This window comes from Vulpes vulpes, chromosome 6, assembly GCF_048418805.1.
Source record: "Vulpes vulpes isolate BD-2025 chromosome 6, VulVul3, whole genome shotgun sequence".
NCBI lineage: Eukaryota > Metazoa > Chordata > Mammalia > Carnivora > Canidae > Vulpes > Vulpes vulpes.
Window position 1 is genome coordinate 76,059,773 of NC_132785.1, and position 21,804 is coordinate 76,081,576.

The 21,804-nt window shown below is 35.6% G+C and overlaps 1 protein-coding gene across 14 annotated transcripts; it reads right to left on the reverse strand.

Annotated features, from left to right (window-relative positions):
* Positions 1-388: 388 nt before the first annotated feature.
* MBIP (MAP3K12 binding inhibitory protein 1) lies at positions 389-21,801 on the reverse strand. Of its 14 annotated transcripts, none has more exons than XM_072761439.1 (9): positions 21,684-21,801; positions 17,908-18,027; positions 15,928-16,152; positions 15,744-15,840; positions 12,998-13,063; positions 12,613-12,765; positions 8,104-8,201; positions 2,254-2,292; positions 389-988 (listed from the first exon to the last, which is right to left on the reverse strand). In XM_072761439.1, the coding sequence occupies exons 1-9, from the start codon at positions 21,765-21,767 to the stop codon at positions 881-883; spliced, it is 990 nt and encodes a 329-aa protein (XP_072617540.1). In that variant the 5' UTR covers positions 21,768-21,801; the 3' UTR covers positions 389-880. The 14 variants fall into 14 exon arrangements, with proteins under 14 accessions (XP_072617540.1, XP_025874809.1, XP_025874807.1 ...); XM_026019024.2 differs by having other exon boundaries at positions 12,613-12,780; XM_026019022.2 differs by having other exon boundaries at positions 389-985; positions 21,639-21,773.
* Between the last annotated feature and the right edge of the window lie 3 nt (positions 21,802-21,804).

Sequence of the window (21,804 nt, forward strand, 5' to 3'; positions counted from 1 at the left end):
TTTAGGTGACTTCTGATTCTTGCAACCAAACAGTTCTTGACCTAAACATCTGCTCCTTGACTGTAGCTGCATCTTATTAAATGTTTAATTTGTAACTATGGAAATACATATACTGCCTAACATAACTGGGATTCTAAAAACGTGAGGCTGAGAGGGACTATTTGTAATATCTAAACACTTTCAAAGACAGTCTTGGTTTTATAGAGTAACAATAGCTAAGATTTACTGAGCACCTCCCTTGGGCCAGTTTCAAAAGCTGTGCATGCATGATCTCACCTATTCATGACAAGTGTAGGTTTTATTATGATCAATCCCATTTTGCAGATAAGGAAATTAAGGCACAAACAGGTTAATTTCATCAAGGACACAGTCATTAAGAGAATAAAGATGGGATCTACTATTTATTTACATTAAAATTGACATTTGAAAAAAAGTATGCATTCATTTAAAATTCATTTCAGTTGATACATTTTTGTTGAATGCCTATTAAATACAAAGTACTAATTTAAACTAATAAATTGGTTAACACTGATGTTACAAATATAAAGTCCTTTTCAATATCACTATTCAAAATAAATCTGTGGTACACACACACACACACACACACACAGATGTGCTTTCAAATTAAGTTTTTCAATTTCCAAATACCTCCTTTAAAACAGAAGGGAATACATTCTGACAATGCTGTTTTTAATACCTTAACCATTTCAAAATTCACTGGAATATCTGAAGATAACTTGTTGCAGGCTAAACTCACATGAAAAGAAACCTTGACTTCAGAGGGAAGTCTACATTGATAAATACATATCCACTTTGTTAATTGCAGTGTAAGTTACATGTACATATAAAAAAGTAAAATGACAAGAATGAGAGGAGTTTTTCACGGAAGGTGGTGAGTAGCCAGGGATTCTGCTTCTCTTGATTTTCTGAGCAGGGCTTGTTTGAGGGCACTAATTTTTTCATCAAGTTCAGCCAGTGAATAGTTCTGCTGTAAACAATAAGAATACAAATTGCTGAATGATTCTGAAGTCTCTTAATGCAGATAAAGTGCTAAATGAACTCTATTTAAAATATGGTAAATATCTTTTTTTTCCTTCATGAGAATAATTCTTAAAGTGAACTATATATGTTGACTATATCATTAATTTAAAGATATAAAATAATAAGGCTTAAATATTTCTTTCTTTCTCTTTCCTAATGACAAAGCTCTCCTGGACCTCTTATACTTTGAAAGGATTGTAAAAACCTTTTCTTTAACCAACTATTCTCATAATCAATAATAAAAAAGTTAAACTTTAGGATTAAACTGCTGGAAATTCTCTTGATGGATCAACTGCAATCAACTACCTCTCCTGGAAAAAACAGATGCTCTCAAAAATTTACTCAAAATTTTACAATTAAAAAATAAGTAGTATGCTACTCTTAAAAAATAAATTAAAAAAATGTTTAAGTTTTCCCCAACTTTAATTTTACATTACTGCCGTGAACAGATACCAGAACCTCACTAATTAAGATTCAACTAATTAATACAGTAGTACTGTGGACAAGTGAGTGGTGGGCTTAAGTCAACTTCTGCCAAAGACCCTTTTATGATTTAGATACTGCTCATCAGTAGTGTCAGCAAAGGGGGGAGGAGGAGGGGTGCCTGGCTGGCTCAGTGGGGAGAGAATATAGCTCTTGATCTTGGGAGTCCTGAGTTCAACCCCCATGTTGGATGTAGAGATTACTTAAAAGGTGGAGGGTGGGTACTAGGGTGTCGGAGTGGCTCAATCAGTTAAGCAGCGGACATTTTTTGGCTCAGGTCCTGATTTTAGGGTCGTGAGATTGAAATCCCATGGGCGTAGTGCATTGGGCTCTGTGGTCAGGGTGAGGGTGCGGTGGGGAGGTGTGGGATTCAGAGGGTGGGTGGGGAAAAGTGTCTGAGATTCTTTCTCCCCCTCCTATTTTCTTTCTCTCAAATCTTTTTAAAAAGCAGAGGTTATGTTACCATTTATTATTTTTCAGCATTTTGTAACTGATACATTCTGCTACAATTAACAGCTAGACAGACTTTTATATTTAGCCCATCTGAATCATTCCATGCCTTGAAATAAAATTATTTAATTCAAGTCCATAAATTTAGGCTGCCCTTTTTTTCCAGTGCTTAAACCCCAGGATACGATCTAAAAGCAACCAAAGTAGGAACTTTTGATAAGAGAAATATAAAACTAATCAAACTATTTCAGAAGCCTCCATGAGAATGCAGTAATTTACCTGAGGTGGTTGAACTTTTCTTCTTTTTCCAGAAAAGCTCTAGATTAAAAGTAAAAAAATAAGTAATCAATGCTTAGAAAATCTAAACAATTTTATTTTATAGAATACTGAACAAAATATGGAGTACCCTGGCAGAAATGAAGCCCACAACCCTGACTAGGCACTAGCTGCCAATGACATCTGCCTTCGTTTATCTTGGAAGGTACCCTCCAAATGATGATAATAAAAGGACATGGTAGTAACATTGAAGCAACATGCTCCTCCCTAGCTATACAGATATTCCCATTAATTCCCAGGTTCTAATGAGGATAATTATGGAAGGAGATGCTCTGGGGTCTTTTTACTTAGTTTCCTTTTTTCTAGCCTTTCATCCCAGGATATTGAACAAGTGAAGCAACATTAGACAGAGGAAAACACAATTTAGAGTACCTGGCCAAAGGGTGAAAAAACACACATGCACACACACCCTTGAGTGACATTAAGGATCATTGTGATTGTGCAAGCAGCTATCCACTGCTCCAAGTGACTCAAGGGAATGCCGATCGTACCCTGGTCCTGTCTGACTGGAACAGACATGGGCCCAATTCTGGCCAGTGAGTAAGGGGGAGAGCTTCTGGAAAAAAAGTCCTCATTCTGAGAGAGAGCCCTCAAAGGATACAATTCTTCTGGACACTGCTGTATCTGAACAGGACACCTGAAAGTAAGCTGTCTTGCCATTGGCCTGGGAAAAAGCCAACACCAAGTAGAACTGACAACCCTGATTTAGCCAATGAATCAATTACCGTGAAGGGTATACTACGCTGAACTTCCTTTATAAGATAATTTCCACACTGTTTTAAGGCAGTTTGAGTTTAAATGTTTATTACTGGGATGCCTGGGTGGCTCAGCGGTTAAGCATCTGCCTTCAGCCCAGAGCGTGATCCTGGAGTCCCAGGATCAAGTTCCGCATTGGGCTCCCTGCATGGAGCCTGCTTCTCCCTCTGCCTATGTCTCTGCCTCTCTCTCTGTGAATAAATTAAATAAAATCTTTTTTTAATGAATAAAATATCATGAATAAATAAAATCTTAAAAAAAATGTCTATTAAGCTGACAACATTCTCACTGACATGCTGCTGAGCCTTTTAAACTTTGACCAAATGAATTTTTTTAGATTTTGTTCTTAGTCTCACAGAACCCCAAACTTCCGAATGGCAAATTAGTATACATTTGATAAAGACAAGGTCAGTGTAGGTGGCAAAATTTTCTCATGAACATTTCTAACCACTGAGATTTAGAAGAGAAGGTAAAAATTCACATTTCCCTTTGTGTCAAAAGATGTTTCAAAGAATTTCCAGGTATGCCTCTTATCAGGAAATCATAAAGCGTTGGAATTATTAAATATGGGGGGAAAGTGCTTATATAAACAGGTTCCTTCCTTTGCCAAATTGAGCTAGATACCTGTGATGGGGCCCATAGGCAAGTTAGGGCTTAATGTTTAATTTTGGTCAGAAGACTTCTTAGTCTTCTGCCTTTCCAAGAGGTGATTAATAAAATATACTTCCCCTTATTTTCCTAATAGCTTAAGTCTGTAAAATATTGATAGTTTCCATGTCACTGAACAATCAGACTATTATTATATCATTAAACAAAGTGAGAAGTATCAGAATCAGGAGAATAAGGACTGATTCAGTAACTTAAACAGTAAAATATGGTCTTTGGGGGCTTAACTAAGTGTAGTTTCTTAAATATTTCTTCTCTTCCAGTCCCATCCCACCACCTTGATTCAGATTCTCATTTCTCCCTGGTGTGGACAATGATATGTTTCCTAAACTATCTTCCTTGATTCTTCTCTCTCTTCAACTCGGACTTCATAATGCCACCAGATAGGAACCTAAATTATAGGCTCCTCTTTCTCAAAAAATTATGCACCAGTGACACTGTAATTGCAAACTGGTTAGTGTGCCTTCCAAAACATGTTTGCAATTTAATTTTCCAGCCAGATCCAGTTGCAATTTAATTTTCCAGCCAGATCCAGTTGCCATCTCTTATTTCGGGCCCACCACACACTTTGCAGGAGATTAATTCCCTCTCCCTATCCTTTAGAACCAGGAGTTACCATTATAGACTGGAGTTAAGATTCCACCAAGTCAGTGCTTTGGAACAAGTTACACATCTTCAAAAATCCAATAATGAACTATCAGCCAAACCCCATACATTCATACATTTATTCAATGCCTACTAGAGCCTATATGCTCAAAGATGAACAAGACACAGTTCCTGCCCTTCAGAGGTTCACATTACAGTGTGAAAAATAGATGTGTAAACATATAAGTGGTAAGTGCTAAAAATCAGGAAAGTGCTATAAAAATGAACTTGTGAAGCATGTTATATTTACTGTTTCAAAGGTCATAATTTAAAAATCAGTAATTCTTTGGAAATACTCATAAGGATTGTGTGTTTTATTATTTTTTTAATTTATTATTATTATTTTTTTAGATTTTATTTATTTATTCATGAGAATACACAGAGAGGAGAGAGAGAAGCAGAGACACAGTCAGAGGGAGAAGCAGGCTCCATGCAGGGAGCCTGATGTGGGACTCGATCCCAGGACTCCAGGATCACGCCCTGGGCTGAAGGCAGGTGCCAAACCACTGAGCCACCAAGGGAATCCCGTTTTTTTTTTTGGAGTTTTATGTCTATTTCATAACTGAAAAGAACTTCACTTTTAGTCTACTTTTGTTCTATGAGCCAAATACAATTTACATTTTTTTTCTATTAGCTTTTTCCTTTTTTTTTTTAAATTTTTATTTATTTATGATAGTCACAGAGAGAGACAGAGAGAGAGAGAGAGAGAGGCAGAGACATAGGCAGAGGGAGAAGCAGGCTCCATGCACCGGGAGCCTGATGTGGGATTCGATCCCGGGTCTCCAGGATCACGCCCTGGGCCAAAGGCAGGCGCCAAACCACTGCGCCACCCAGGGATCCCCCCTTTTTCCCTTTTCATATGCTGCACTTTGATGTTACTCATGATAACCAATTTCTATTCAACTATGAGTCTTCCCAATGTGTAGAATTCACCTATATATGGGACGCTTAGTGGTTGAACTTCTGTCTGCCTTTGGCCCAGGTGTGATCCCAGGGTCTCGGCATAAGTCCTGAGTGTGGCTCCCAGGGATGGCACATTCATTCTATTATGGAAGGGTAAGTGAGTGTGAGACTTCCTTCCCTTTGGTGTTGTAACATATTTATTCATAGGACTTGAGGACAGAGTTAATCTGAATATTTAAACATTTTCAGTATTTCATGTTTCCTTGTAGCTCACTATTAACTTGGACATGTCATTTCCAATACTAATCCTGAAATGATCCTTCTAATCAAATAGATACCGTTTAATAGATTTGGAAGTATTTTTTTAAAGTACTAGTTTTATCACAGGTATGGCAACCTAACACATCTAGGCCCATTCTGCTTATATTTGTAATGCTTCCTGGGACTGAAGTTAGGTAGTCACCAAGTTCTAGACTTCAGGCCTCTGATAGTCTTAGTTTTTACCCATTCTGTTCTAACTATCACCTCTTACACAGACTCTCCTGATTCTCTCAAGTATAGGTCCTAACTCTTGAAAAGCTTAGCTGATGTTTCTATCTGCATAACCTGATAGGACTTTAAATTCACATTTCCTCCCCAAATATCTCCCCCTTCGGATTTTCTTATTTCTGTCAATGATGGTATAATTTTTCCAATCAGAAAGTAGACTCATCCTTTCTCTATATCTCTTTCCACAGCCAATCAATTATCAGTATTTGTCAACTTTATTTCCCGTCTTTTGCATTAATGTCTTCTATTCTCACTCTCTTGTTCTTACTTAGTCCAGGATCTCACTTCACATCTATGGTAGTATAAAACTATCTCCTCATTTTTAGTCTCTCCCTTCCCATTTATCTTCCAGAACAGTATTAGATAAATCTTCTAAATAGCTTGCAAAAGTTACTTCCCTGCTCAAATAGCATTTAGACTTTAAATACTTTATATTTCTGGGTATAGCATTTAAGGTCCTTTATAAGCTGACTATTCTACCTCTTTAGAGCCAAACACTCTAAACATTCTATGCTGTGTATAAGAGACCCCCAAAACAAGATTATGATTTGAAGGGTTGTTCTTTTGTTAACCAAGTTCAATGACACGTAGATATTAAGCTTCATAAATCAAAGAGATTAATGAAGGAGCAAGGTCTCTCTGGAAGCATCTAACACTATGATACTCTCTTGTAAGATCAGTTCTGTTGTAACAAGAACTGTATTAACAACGTATGAAATTGAACTAGAAAAAATAATCTGCCTACGGATTACTTAATGAAGGCAGCTTGAATGGGAACAGCTTACAGTAGACTGTCATAGGCAAAAGCATAAAATCTTTATCAAGTTTTCTAGGAAGATACATTCAAAGAATAATCATAAAATTGGAAAGACCTTTGTAATTATGTAATACAACCAAGAAATCTTCTAAATTAGACCAGTAAAGGCCACATTTATACAGCTACTTCATAGATGGTTTCTGAAACTAAATAAATACTAATAGTTACTGAGATTTTACCATGTACTAGGCAGTGTGCTAAGTGCTTGACTGATATTATCTCATTTAATCCTTGCTTCAGGCCTCAGAACTTCAGTAAACCTCATTTTTTCATGAGAGTAATAAATCACTAAAACTCTCTAAATTTCTGATCTTTGGGATTCATTGCTCATGTGTTATGTAATCTGCCTTCTTCATCTGGAAAATATTTCTCTTCTGTACCTTACTCTAAATACTCAATTTACCACTTTGGAAAAACTGCTGCTATATCTAAATAATTTTAAATATATTTCACCAGTTACTTATAAGGATTCATGCTAATGAGTAATATTTTCTTTTTCTTTTTTTTTTTAAAAATATTTATTTGAGACAGAGAACATGAGCAGGGAGGAAGGGCAGACAGAGAGGGAGAAGCAGGATCCTTGCTGAGCCAGGAGCCTGATGCAGGGCTCAATCCCAGGACCCGAGGAACATGACCTGAGCCACAGGCAGACGCTTAGCTGATTGAGCTACCCAGGTGCTCCATGAGTAATATTCTCACTAAATGTTTTATAAATCAAAAAAATGTGTTCACTTCTACACGTTATTTTAGTTCTTTCTAATATGGTGCTGCTTTAAAAAAAAAAGAACCTCAGGCATTATGTATGTAGTCACCCCAAAAGACTGAGGAAAATAACACAATGAGCTCAGGATCACTTGTCTGAAACCTGCTGATAATCAGCACAACATTGTTTCTTAAAGTCCTTGGAAAGGGGATAAGGATGAATCAATGAATGCTAGAGTTGAGGAATTAAACATTGACTAGTCTTTCAAAAAGCTTGGTGGTTAAGGTAAAGAAAAAAAATAAGGTGGCAGACTGAGATGTTTGTTTAGTATGGAGGAGAAATGCATAACATGTAGGAGTGGAGGGAAGCAGTCTGTGGACAGTGAGGGATTAAAGAAACAAAGGATAAGCAACATAGCAGGATCCCAGAGGAAGCCTTTGTTCTATAAGCTAGCATGTTCATAATGACAGATCAACAACTACCCAGGCTCATTTATTATGCCATGAAAATGGCTGAAGTTTGAGAATTTAGGTAATATATAACAATACCTCTCTAAAAAAAATTATGAGTCTATATATAATACAGTATTTCAGAATCACAATTTTAAATTCGAGGGTAACCCCCTACGTATGACTATGTTCAACTTTGAATTATTAAAACAGTGTTTTGCCTGTAGCAAATGAGAAAACTGTTAATATGATGAAAGCATTGTAAAATAAAAAATATATATACGTTTAAAGACACTTATACTTACTACGGATTGAAAATATTCAGGAGAGATTCCTTCCAATTCAAGGATTTTATCCTCAAGTTTTTTAATTCTTTGATAAATATCCCTTGGCACTGGACCACCTAAATACATTTAAAAAAAAAAAATCTGAGATACTATTGAGTAATTCCTCTTACAATTTTTATTCTTAAAATACCATGCAGGGACACCTGGATAGCTCATTCAGTTAAGCAGCCAACTCTTGATTTCGGCTCAGGTCATGATCAGGGTTCTGGGATCTAACCCTGAGTTGGGGGCTCCCTGCTCAGTGTGTAGTCTGCTTCAGAATTCTCTCTCTCCCTCTGCCCCTTCCACCCCCTCTTTAAAAAAAAAAAACAAAACCAACCAACCAACCAAAAAACCATGCATAGAAGATACTTATGCAGAGGTATGGGAAATATTTAAGCCTGAGAGGATAATGAACAAGAGTAAAATAAAATGAAATTCTTAGCTCACATTTTCTTATCACACACTATAGGGCATATTATTCTATTACATCTCTCCCCAAGCCCCATTTATGCTTCCTATATTGCTAGTTTTGTTTTATGTTAAATTCATTACAAGCTACTGAAGAGTTCCTGCATAGAAAAAATTATACTTCTGATAGATTTTGATAGTTACTTGGGAGGAGAAAAATGCACAGGGACAACTAACAGCTCAATTCAGTGACTGCTGTTATGTCTTTACCACTTCCTTCCATTTGTATTTCTCCTTACATGCCACATTTTCTCTTTTAACCTCAAAAAATGTTAAAAGAGGAGCTTTATCATAATTCTTAACTAACAAACTTTCCATAGAGAGGGAAGATAAATTAAGGTTACTCAAATTTCAAGGTTACGATTATATACCAAACCCTCTTATTTCTCAGCACCTCAATGTGACCATTCTGTCTACAACCCCCCATCTCTCTATGGATACCACAACCTCCAAATTGGTCTCCTTTCTGCCTTGCTTCCATAGTCTATTCTTTTTTTTTTTTTTTTTAAGATTTTATTTATTTATTCATGAGAGACACAGAGAGAGGGGCACAGACACAGGCAGAGGGAGAAGCAGGCCCCATGAAGGGAGCCCGATGTGGGACTTGATCCCGGGTCTCCAGGATCACGCCCTGGGGGCGCTAAACCACTGAGCCACCCGGGCTGCCCTTCATAGTCTATTCTTAACACAGCAGTGACCCTTTTAAAATGTAAAAGTCAGTGTCATATCTCTGCTCAAAACCTTCTACAGCTTTTGCATTTCACTCAGATTAAAAATCAGAGCCTTTATAGTATTCAAGGTTCTGCACAATTTGGATCTTGTCTCCACACCCTTATCATTCTAGCCACTTGACTCCTTTTTTCTGTTATTCAAGTAGGCCAAATACTCTCACCTGTACTTCCCTCCTTCTCCATATTCACAAGGCTTGCTCTCCCCAACTTCAGGTCTGAGATCAAAAGTTTTCTTATCAGCAAGGCCTTCTCAGACCACCCTGTAAAAAATATAATGCTACAACCTCCCGCCTCACCACAATCCCTATCCTTTCTCTTATTTTTCTCCAAACTATTACTACTACCTGACAGTCCATATATTTTGTTTATTGCCCATTTTGCTACTTTAATATAAACTCCAGGAGGGCTTAATATTCTTTGGTTCATTGGGTTTGGCTGTGCAGCTTGTGCACTGCACAAATCTGGGAACCATCAGTTCACAAACCACACAGGTGCTCGATATTTACTGACTGAATGAATACATAATTAGATAATCATTATGCAATTAAAGCATATGGGCAAATTTTCATATCAAAAGTATCACCTTGTTAAATACAAAAACTCTAGGAATAGGTTTTTTTTTGAGAATGTTTTTTATCTTCGATTCTGGGTTGTTCCTGCTCTTGAGTAAGGTAAAATGAATAACTTATTCAACTGACTTTGCTCTTGCTGTCTCCTTTACCTAGAATGTCTATATATCTCACTTCTGTATCTTTTAAGAGCTAGTTCAAGCTTTACTAAATCAGTGAAGCACTGCCTCAATCTCTTCACATGGAGGCTCCTTGTGCCCCCACCATACACTTCCTTCATAGCCCCTGTAACATTTCACTTCAATATTATTCTTTCTTCAGATTATAAAGTTTTTGAAGCTAGGGACTGCAACTATATCATTTTAGCATCCCTTATGTCTAAAATAGCACTTGGCACATAGCAGGCATTCAACAGATATTTTTCATAATTAACTACTTGATACAATTAGATTTTTTTTTTAAATCTAGAGAGAGAGGGAGGGAGAGAGAGCACAAGATGGGGAAGTGGAGGGGCAGAGAGAAAGAAAGAGAATTCCAAAAGGCTCCCATGCCCAGTGTGCAGAACCCTACAAAGCTCAATCTCATGACCCTGAGATCATGACCTGAGCCAAAATCAAGAGTTGGATGCTTAACTGACTAAGCCACCTAGGTGCCCTGATACCATTAGACCTAATAAGCCAATCAATCCTTTTATACAGTTGTTTTTTAAAATCCATTTATTATGGGTAAGGAGATTAATTTTTAATGCTAATCTCCTATTACCCTCATAGTTTTACTCAGTCTCATCTTCTACTTCCATCCAGCAAATACTCCAGCTAGACTGGACTCAAATTTCCTAACTGTATTTTTTGTGCTGCCTCAGTGCTTACAGATGATGTTCCCTCTTTTTGGAATAATTTGCTCCTGTCTGGTTACTACTCCTTCAAGGGCACAAATGTCACTTCACCAGGGGTGCCATCTCTTGACAGTAAAGAGCTGAACAATAACTTTGTGTACCCACTGTATTTATCTGAAAAGGTGAAACGAGCAATAGTTCATTTAAAAACTCTTGAATACCTGGTTTGGTACCAGACACTGCACTAAGTACAAAGTTAAAGAACATGACAGATAATTTGCTTTCACAGACCTTATTATCTAGCAAGGGAAACAGATATTAAACACACACAATTGTGATAAATGCTATAAAGGAGGATAGGGAGTTACCAGGTGCTATTGAGACTACATAAAGAGAAATCCATACCAGTCTAGGATCAGGAGGAGAAAGCATAGCCAAAGCCTTGGTAAAGGCCCTAGGACAGCAAAATGAGTGGGAACTGGGAAGCCTCCAGATGGGGCTAGAACTATCAATGTAGATCATATCATGCTACTTAAAATTACAATCCCCTCCTATCCCAAGCCTTTTTTATCCTCTCCATGTCAAGCTTTTATCTGTAGCTCTTCTTATGTAGCATATAATTTATGTACTAGAATTTCTGTTCACATGTATTTTCAGTGCCTAGAATAGCGCCTGGCTCATAGTAGGAACTTAGTATTTATCTGTGGAATGAGTAAGTACTAAGTTTGGTATGCATATAAGGGTAACAAGAAACCACCTAAGAATTTTCAGCTGGGGAATAACAAGATCAGATTTGAACTTCAGGAAAAGTAATTTGGCCACTGGTAGAGAATTAGTCTTGAGAAGAAGTCTAGTGGCAAAGCAACCAACTAATACCTTTCCATCAGTCCGAGGCAGAGAACACAGTGATTTCAACTATAGTAGCTGTGGAAGTAGATAGAAGCAGATAGTTCTTGAGAAATATTTAGAAGAATCAAACTGGTGATTAGAAGAATCAAACTGGTGACTTCTGGTGACTAAACAGGGAGAGAGACTCAGGCTTTGCAGCCAGTTAAGATTGAGGTTTGATTTCTATTTGTGATTACTACCTTGGGCATGTTGCTCGAGCCCTCTGTACTCAGTTTATCTGACAATAACAGCATTGACACCTTACAGGGGTACTATTAAATACTGAGTGAGTTGACATATATACTACTTTGAGAGTGACTGGCACCTTAGTATTATTTAGTTCACTTCTCCTGTGGCATTTACAATTTATATGCTTATCCTGACTGAAAGATCCCTGAGGACTAAGATCACACTTACCGATATTTTGTACCTAGCACAGTGGGTGATAAGAATGACATATGTGATTAAGTTACGAAATTGGTGGCAAGAAAAAGACTACATTAGGGATCCCTGGGTGGCGCAGCGGTTTGGCGCCTGCCTTTGGCCCAGGGCGCGATCCTGGAGACCTGGGATTGAATCCCACGTCAGGCTCCCAGTGCATGGAGCCTGCTTCTCCCTCTGCCTGTGTCTCTGCCTCTCTCTCTCTCTCTCTCTCTCTCTCTGTGTGACTATCATAAATAAATAAAAAATTTGAAAAAAAAAAAAAAAAGAAAAAGACTACATTAATTTCCAGCTGAGACTTAATAAACTGAGAATGTCAGTATTTGGAATCTGTTCCCATTCTACTAACAGTCTCAAATTGGTGAGAAGTGTAAGAGGAGGAGGAAGAGCATAAACACATAACCATAGATTCCTTGAGAGTAGGGACTATGCTTATTCATCTTCGTACCAATCAGAACAATGTTTTGTACATGGCAGGTACTTAATGGAAATTCTATGACTCAATAAATTAGAGTTTCTTTATCTGTGGGGCACTGCCAAGCACTCTGCTTACCTGTTTGCAATCGCAAGTGAGCCTCAATATTTTGTAGTCGTTCTTCTACAGCCTGATTACCACAATCTCGGAGCATGCTGTTAGGCTTATGACCTGACCCTTGAATTCCTTCAGGTCTAGTCTGTGGTCCATATGTATTCACAACTCTAGAAACTAAATAAGAAACTTCTGAAACATAAATTTAATAGGTTTAAAGTCAGAAATTCTATCTCCCTAACATACTTTATATTCTTTGTATGAAGACCATCTAATCATCAACCCAAGTAAGAAGCCAAGGCTTTTTGTTTAAAAATAAAATTTAGACAGGAAGGTGATTTCTATTTCATTTTGCTTATAATCTACAATAAGCTTCTGTCAATGATGAAGATATGTAGTGGATACTTACCTTTCACATGACTTTTAAATCCTGGGTAAGGAGTAAAAATGGCATCAGTTCTTGCACAACTGTTTTCTAAGGAGAATTCAGATGAGTATAAGTTTAAATATATTCTTAACTTCAAATGTATGAGATTTTGATAAACTTTCAATAATTCAAATTAACATACTACTAACAAGAGAATTATTATTTTAAATAATAGTAATTAAATTACCATCTTATACAAGATAAAATATAGTGAACCTTACCCTCTAAAATTTATAATCTGTAATCTTCTCTAATTTTCAGATTTACATACAGAAAAATATCAGCATTCAGTGGCATAACTTAATATAATTTTTAATAAACACCAATATCTCCCCAAACCATCTGGGTCTTTGGAGAAAATATATTTTATAGAGAGCATTTTAATTCTAAGACAAAGAGACATTATTCCCTTTATTTCATCATATAAATAAAAAGAACTCAGTACTTTTACTGAAATATCTATTAAAAAAATACAGCATTTTGATATTACTGATCAAATTAGGGATCATCTAATAAAAAGGATTAATTATACATTATACATTTTTATTTCAGAACTCCACACAAAAAAGAGTAACACATACTTTTCCACTTTACCTAGGTTTCCAATGCTCATTTAAAAATCAAGGGCAGCCCAGGTGGCTCAGCGGTTTAGTGCCGCCTTCAGCCCAGGGCGTGATCCTGGAGACCTGGGATCGAGCCCTGCATCAGGCTCCCTGCATGGAGCCTGCTTCTCCCTCTGCCTGTGTCTCTGTTCCCCCCCTTCTCTCTCTGTATGTCTCTCATGAATAAATAAATAAAATCTTAAAAAAAAAAAAAATCTCTAATCACAAAAGCTATCTCTTTCCAGACTGCTCTTTTCAAAAAATGCAATTTTTGGAAAAATAAGTTGTAAAAATTTGTTCTAATTTTTTCTAAGCTGAGAAGTATAATTTTCTTCAAATTAGGTATCAGCAAATAAATTAAAAACCCGTGGGAAAACTGGACTAATGTTAACATAATATAAAAATGTTTCAAATATAAAATAATATTTAAAATGACATTAAGTAAACCATGCATTGATGTAAATTTCCTGAAAAACTCCCCTGATTTTATAATAAAAAATAGTTGGTAAAAGAGATTCTGAAAGAAAATTCTTTTTTTCCCTATGGAATTAAAAAAAATAAATCTGATGTTTATATTTTAAGTCAGATTGACAGGTGTCAAAGGAATACACTAACACATTACAATACATTCATATTTTTTCACGCTAAGTTTCCTTAATCTGCTGACAAATCAAACTGTATGAATATAATTCCAAATTCATCTTTTGTATATAGATACTAAACAAAATCATTTTCTTTTTCTTCCCTTTCTCTTTGACACACCTCAATATACGTCTAAAGGGCCATCACTTCACCATTCTCTTTCTACCATTTCATGGGGCTAAGGGTTAAAAAAAGAAGCTATCATCCATTCCAGAGTTATATTCCAAGTATATAGATTAACTGACCCATCAGTGAGAAATTCAGCATGGTGTGAAGATAGTGAATGTATGAGTGCTAGTCACTCTCCACAGCAATTCTTGCTAGCACTGTTTTGAGCCAGCAAGGGATTGAATGGACCAGGGAATCCTGCTGAGCATTTCAATTCTTGTCAATTTCTATCCCCTGGTGGTTTATAATAATAGAGTTAGCAGGGAGAACAGAGGAATAACATTAGTGACACATGTGCTTGCTCCCTCAACAAACCCTTTCTCATAGGTTGTTTGCAGTTGGATGGACTGTACCTGAGATTTTGCCACTATTGTACCTGTTCTGAAAAGCTAACAGGAATATACAGTAAGTCTAGAAATATGCATATATAATGTTAATAGCAGAAAAGGCTGAATTTAGGACCCACTTGAGCCTGTATTATTTCATTATTAAGAGAATCAGTGCACCAACATAAGAGTCAATTCTAGGTTCATCTGACAATTCTGTATTCATAATAATTAGCTAAGAGATGTTACAGGCAACAAGAAAAGTGTTCATTCCAATTAGGAACTCTTCTCCATAATTTTTTCTAAGAACTACTTGTTCTGATTATTACTAGGATGCCTGACTAAGATCTACGCCAGTGCTATGCAGTATTTTGTATTCTGCAGCATACCTGCAGATCTGTAAATACACTATAGCATCAAGTGGAGAGGAAAAGGAGAATCTGATGAAAAACACCAAATGTATACATTATGAGAGAAAGGAAAAAAAAAGCATAAGACACCATAGTCTTGATGACAGATTGCTTTTATCGTGACAGAAAACATTTCAAAAAGCTAAGGAGTAGCGAGAAAACTGCTCCCTCTTGAGGAGTATTAACTTTACTAAGCTCACTTTATGTATTAACATAGTTTCAAAAGTACATTTATAGGCTCAAAATTTATATAGCTTAGTTCCTTATTAGTGAGACTAAACAATGCAGTCACCCATACTTCATTTCCTAAAGGAACTTTAAAAGAATCTTCACCAGTGGCAAACATTAGCCCTTTTATGTCTGGATTTATTTGATTTTTTGCATAATTAAAACGAAAACTGTTTTTGCAATGTAGTCTTAATAAATAGAAAGAATTTCTGTTGCCTTAGTTTCTAAATAAACCTGTGAAATAAATTAAAGTGTGATTTAATGTTCATTTTTAAAAACAAATGAAAAATCAGAGCAACTCTAAAAACTATGCTTAAAATCCTATGAAAATTTACTTCTTCCAGGTAGTTACCTTGATTACAATCAATAACATTGCAAAATTCCCTGACGTTGTTTTCATTGATTTCAGCTTGCTTTCTTTCAATAAACGCAGATATTCGTCTGTCAATCTATAAACAATAAGTATGCATGTTTTAACAATTCAAGCATAAGACTTAAAATCATACTCTTCCCACCCCCAAATAAAACCTTCTTACTTCTGCTTTTCCAGCCTTTATTTGTACTACTTCTGGATCAAAATGGATCTGTGTCTTTTTCACATCTCCTAAATCACAATCTTCGTGCTTTTCTTCCTCTTGTAGGTCACTAATGGGAAATTTGGCATTTACTTCATTCTTGTTCCCTGTTTCTGTTCTTTCTATCTCTCCAACAATAGTTGTATTCTCCTCTTTAATCAGAGGCTGAAGTTTTGCTAAAAAAGGCTGAAAGAACACAATTCCATCTGCAGAGGTTCAAACTAATCAAAATTAATTACATATTTAATATTCATACAAATTTCCACTAAGTAAATGCAATATTTACTACCAATTAACTACATATAAAAACTTGGCATATCAGGACACATACATCTGATCACATGTAAATGTTTGCTGTTCTCTGCTATTGTGACCATTATAATTTGGTATAAATCTGCTTAAAAAAAAAAAGAAAGAAAACCTGAGGAAATTTAAAATTTTCTTTGAGGGAATCATTCTGTCACTCATCTTTTATTTTGTGCCAAATCAAAGCCTCAGCCTCTGGCACCAATGCCACTTAATTAACATGTCATTCAAATGCCTCCTCAGAACACTAAGGCTTAGTATTTTTCCTCCTTAACATGAGAGCCAGTGCTCTCACTCAGCAAAGCCCTGCATTATCACTGTATCACTGGAGATTCTCCACTTGAAACTGCAGTTGGCCAAAGTGAATGAGAGAGCACAGACATGAAATATATAGGTGTTATGCTGAGTGAACACTCAGGCTTTTCCTGACATGGCAAGATATCTTCTTGGGTCATGAAATTAAATTTTTAAAAAAGAAAGTGAACAAGGAAACAAAAAAAAAACCTACCAAGATCCACAGCTGAAAAGAGATATATGTCTATCACTATACTAGAGGGGGTTAAAAAAAAACAAAAAACCGATTATATAATGTAAATTATACTACTCATCTCCCTCCCCCCATAATCAGGCCTCAATTGAGTTCTATTGCTCATTATTTCTGTCCTTTAACATTAGGGTTAACTATTTCAACATGAAACAGAGTTAAAATTTCCTATAAAGGCATTGAACAGAGAGCTGAAAATTAATGTTTATTCCATTAATCAAAACACACCAATACTTGTCAATGTTCCAGTTATTTTTCATACCTATAATTTTGCTTGTTGTTTATTATACCAAGTACTCTTCTGAAACCTTGTAACATTTTGATAGCAGTAAAATGACCAATCCAAACAGTTCTCCCACTTACCTTCTGACACTTCATATTTTATATTTTGATTAGAGATAAACCGCAAACTTACAACAATTATAATTGCAGAGATGTTCAATTGGAAACCAGCAAGATCATAATACTGTTCAATTATTGAACTGAAATATTAAAAATATTGCAATACTATTATAAATAATTCAATGTTGACTTCTAGTATAAAGGATGAATTCAAACTGTTAAGATAAAATAGTGACTGGCTACTTACTAAGATGAGACATTAATGTCACAGAAATTACTTTCTTTTTAAAAACTATGCTGAAACTGTTTAATTGCAATAGACACTCCAGGATGTGTCATGCTGGGATAATGCCACTTCTTGAACCACTGAAAGCACTCCATGAGCCTCCAAACTCACCCAAGGCATGGAATCATTATCATAGCATGACACACACCTGCCGTGTCTTATTGCTTAATTATAACCCACCATAGATGCAACTGTATTGAATTTTCAGTCCAAGTCTAGAATTGAATAGAATTGCATTCATTCAATCTTCATAGCCACACTGGCCTATTGGGCTATATTTCCTGACTGTTCGGATCACTATGTAAATTAACAGATTTGGATCTAATCTGGCTGAAGTAACCTTTTATTGATAACACTATTAATACAATGTTAGGACAGAACTGACAAATACTCCAGCTTATAATTTAACTACAATTAATTCCCATTCTTAATACTGACTTAACATTTTTAACAAGAAATTTACCTGTAAATATAAAACATGTTGCTCAAGTGCACTAAAGAGCAATGCGGGCTGGAATGCTGAGAGGCTCTGGAGCTTGTTCCAATCGATTGTAATTTTCACCACATCATCTCTGAGGTTAAGCTTCAAAGGGGCAAACCAGCAACATCACAAAAATTACACGATTAAGCTGTATATATAGGATGTCACAAAAATAGTATTTCTTTAGGGTAACATGACTATTTAGCTCAAAGTTATCAGATTTTTAACAATACATTAAAATGCTCCACCTCGTTACCATTTTAAAAGGCCATGAAAGGTGCAATTTTCATAGAAAAAACACAATGGTATCTCATTCTAATTCTATTCTTGGGTCTGTGTAATGGGACCATCTTACAGGTGAAACACCATCCACAAAAGATGGAAACATGAGGCTTTTTTGATACTTCATTATCTAAAACCTTTGGATAAGGGCCAAAATAGGCTTGCCCTATTCAGTACTTCCAGCTCAGAGCATTAAACAGAAGGGGCAGACACATTTATGAAAGTTCTCATACAAATATTTCTTTTTGTTAAATATGTACACAGACATAACTGACATATATCATTACCCTGATGTTTTCTGAATCATATTTTTATCATTTTCATCTTTAACCAACTTTAAAATAATCTAAAAATCAAGATTATTCATACATATTATAAAGCCTAGGGATAAATGGCAACATGTTTATCTACTTCAAATAAAAAACTATTATCTAGCTGTGGAAATCTGAATGTGAAAAACAAATACTCCTCCACAATAGTGAAATAAATGGTCAGAGACTGAATGGAATGGCTAGATCTTTTGCTAACTAGTATTTTCTAATACTGTGTGAGGGGGCTTGTCATATAAAACTTATAAGTTGGCTATGTATGACCTATTAGAATAAAATTATAAACAGAAAACTATCAAGAACCTGAATATAAAATTACCATCAAAATCAATGAAAATTTTAGAGTGAAAGCCTCCATCTCTAGGCTTTCAAGTGAATACAAATGAACCTCATAAACTTTTCTAGAGACGTGTTTACAGCATACTATAAAGCTATGATGCATGGTAGAATTAAGTTTATTTTTTTTTCAGAAATCATTTATTAAAAGTCATGTTTTCTACAAAATAAAGGCAAGTATTACATTAGTTCAAATACAGATGTTATGAGTTGTAATTCTAATAAAACAAAAAGATGAATCACTGTACAAAGAACCAGAAATCCAAAGTTACCCAAAAAAGGCAGTATACTTAATGAATACCGTATGACAAAAATTTACCACCTTTTCCATGAGACAGGAAACATTTAAAGTCTGTATCAGACAACTATAAAGAAATAAGAAATTTTGGATAGGCTACACTGGCAGAGATTATATTAACTAAAGTTTTACATTAAGATTACTGCATTAATCTTAGTTTATATTATTTAATTACTGTACTCCTACAGTCCTCTAAGAGATCTACAGTTCCTAACAAATTTATAAATAGAGTTTTGGGATAACACAGACAAATCCTCAACCAAAGTAAAGCATCAAGTTTCCTAAAGAAAATAAATAAAATAAATCTTAATGTTGGGATCATATTCTCCTTTCAATTCAGCATAATTATGTAAGCCTTTCAAGCACAATTAGACACTTCGTTTTCTTAAAGAAAACTACATAATAATACAAATTAACTTTAAAATTATCATAATATATCCAACTATTTATTCAACAAATTCCCTATTAGTAATATGAATTCTATGCATTTTTACCCTTTATAACTTGTAAACGTAAAGCATTCACTCAAAAATGTATTGGTGTGACATTAATATGGACTATTTAAGCATTTTCCGTAAAAAATTAATATGAAACTCCAAGCTAACAATAAATAATGCTTCAACTTGGTAGAATGAGCCATGCTGTGGCAAGCAATAAGGTTAAAATAAGTAAATTTGAAATCTGGGATACTTTATAACATTCAATTTTATGTTTCCTATTGAGGAGAGCCAACAATATAATGATACTATGCAGAATGAAACTAGGCATATTGAAACTTACTTTTTTTTTTTTTTTTTGAAACTTACATTAAAAAAAAATATCCCATAAACCTGTTGCAAAAGTACATAGTGATTTCCTCCAGGGGCAATTTTATAATATTGTGGCTTTCATTCTTCCCTTTAAACAATACATCTCAAAATGTAAAGACTAATATCAAAATAGTATTTAATTGATGAGACAATGATTTAATTTTTTTGACACCTGTATAGATGGTCCCTTCAATGTGTCATGTAAACTTTCCAAATATGTACTCTCAACATTTTTGACAGGTGACATAAGTAAACTTTAATCACAAAATATGCGAATGTTTAAAATCTGTAAATGAGTTTTAAAAATTCAGTATGCAAAAATATTTCAAAAGAAATGTTTAAATTATTTCTTAATGTTACTTTAAAAAATTTATCACCGCTGAAAATAAAACTGTAAATTACAGGTAAGCATAAACTTTTTTCATCGTGACATTAAAATATAAATAAACCTTAAAATTCCAATATCCAAGACAGAAAACGTTCTCAGACTTTTAAACCATTACAGGTCTTGGGTGATAAGACTAAAATATTAATGTCCCCAAGTCTTTAAAAAATTTTAATAAGTTGGCGGCAAACAACTGAGCTCAAAAGTTACAACTTTTAGCAGATTCTGTTAATAATTGTTCCGTTAGACCAAATTAAATGTTTAACTTAGAGTAATGCTTTTTCTAAGGACAAACATATTAGGATTTTTAAAAATACTGAAATAACCTTTTAAAAAATTAATTCTCCATCCACTCACGGCATTTAAAAATAACTTTTTACAAACCAGACAGGTGTTGTTTTCATAAACATTATCCTCGACATAAATGTTTGCTGTGCCTACTACATGCACTAATACCAACCCCATAACAAACTTTGAGTAAAAAAATATTCCAAGATACAAAAGATTTCCTTTTTAAAAGCAAACAAACTTATTTTCAAGTTGTTTATCATTTGTAATATGCTTTGCATTTTATTTCATGAAACAAAATAGCTGACTTGATTGAATAGTGTAAGGAGTACTTTTATTTAAACCCAATTTATTATGACATTTCTGCAGAAGCTATTCATCAGTCAGTTAAATTAGCTAATAATTAAATGACAAACAGTTCTGATGCAAACTCTACCAATCATGGATAACTCATCGAATTTTATGCAAGAAGTATTTACATTAATTCCTTTCATTTTTCCTCCCCATATGAAAGGGTAAGAGATGCACATAACAACCAGAAGGAAAAAAAAAAAAGAAAGAAAGAAAACCAAGTGACTCCTAAAAGCAAATCAACCCAAAAAGAGCGGAGAGAGCTTTGCCAAAACTCTCAGGCCGTTACTTCTATCAATTTCTATCACAAATTCACTGAAGGATAGGGGATCCTGAGCGCCAGGCACCCTCCAAACCCACAAAGCGTTTTACGCCTTCGCTCTCTCCAAGCTTGTTCTTCTGGGAGCCAGGTTTTTCACTTACACTATCCTCTCACTCTTGGGGAGAAGAATTGCCAGCCCGTACGGCCTCCCTCACTCCGACCGCAGCTAGGCTCAGGCTCCTCCGCCGGCCTCAGCTACTCAGTCCCGGTCCCCCGCAGCCCTAAGCAGCCCCCCGCCTCCGCTAGAGGAAAAAAGGGGGGAGGGGCCGGAGAGTTCCCAAACCCTGCTCTGCTCCCACAGACCACCACTCACTTGTCCCACCAGGCTATGCAGTGAGCGAAAGATTTCGCGGAGCACCTCTTGGGAGAGATTGGGGCTGCAGCTCCGTTCCGGACTCCTGTCACCACTGCTCGAGCGGCTAAGCTCAACGGCAGCAGCCATGACACCTTCGCAGGCTACCCCCGCCACCACCAAGTTG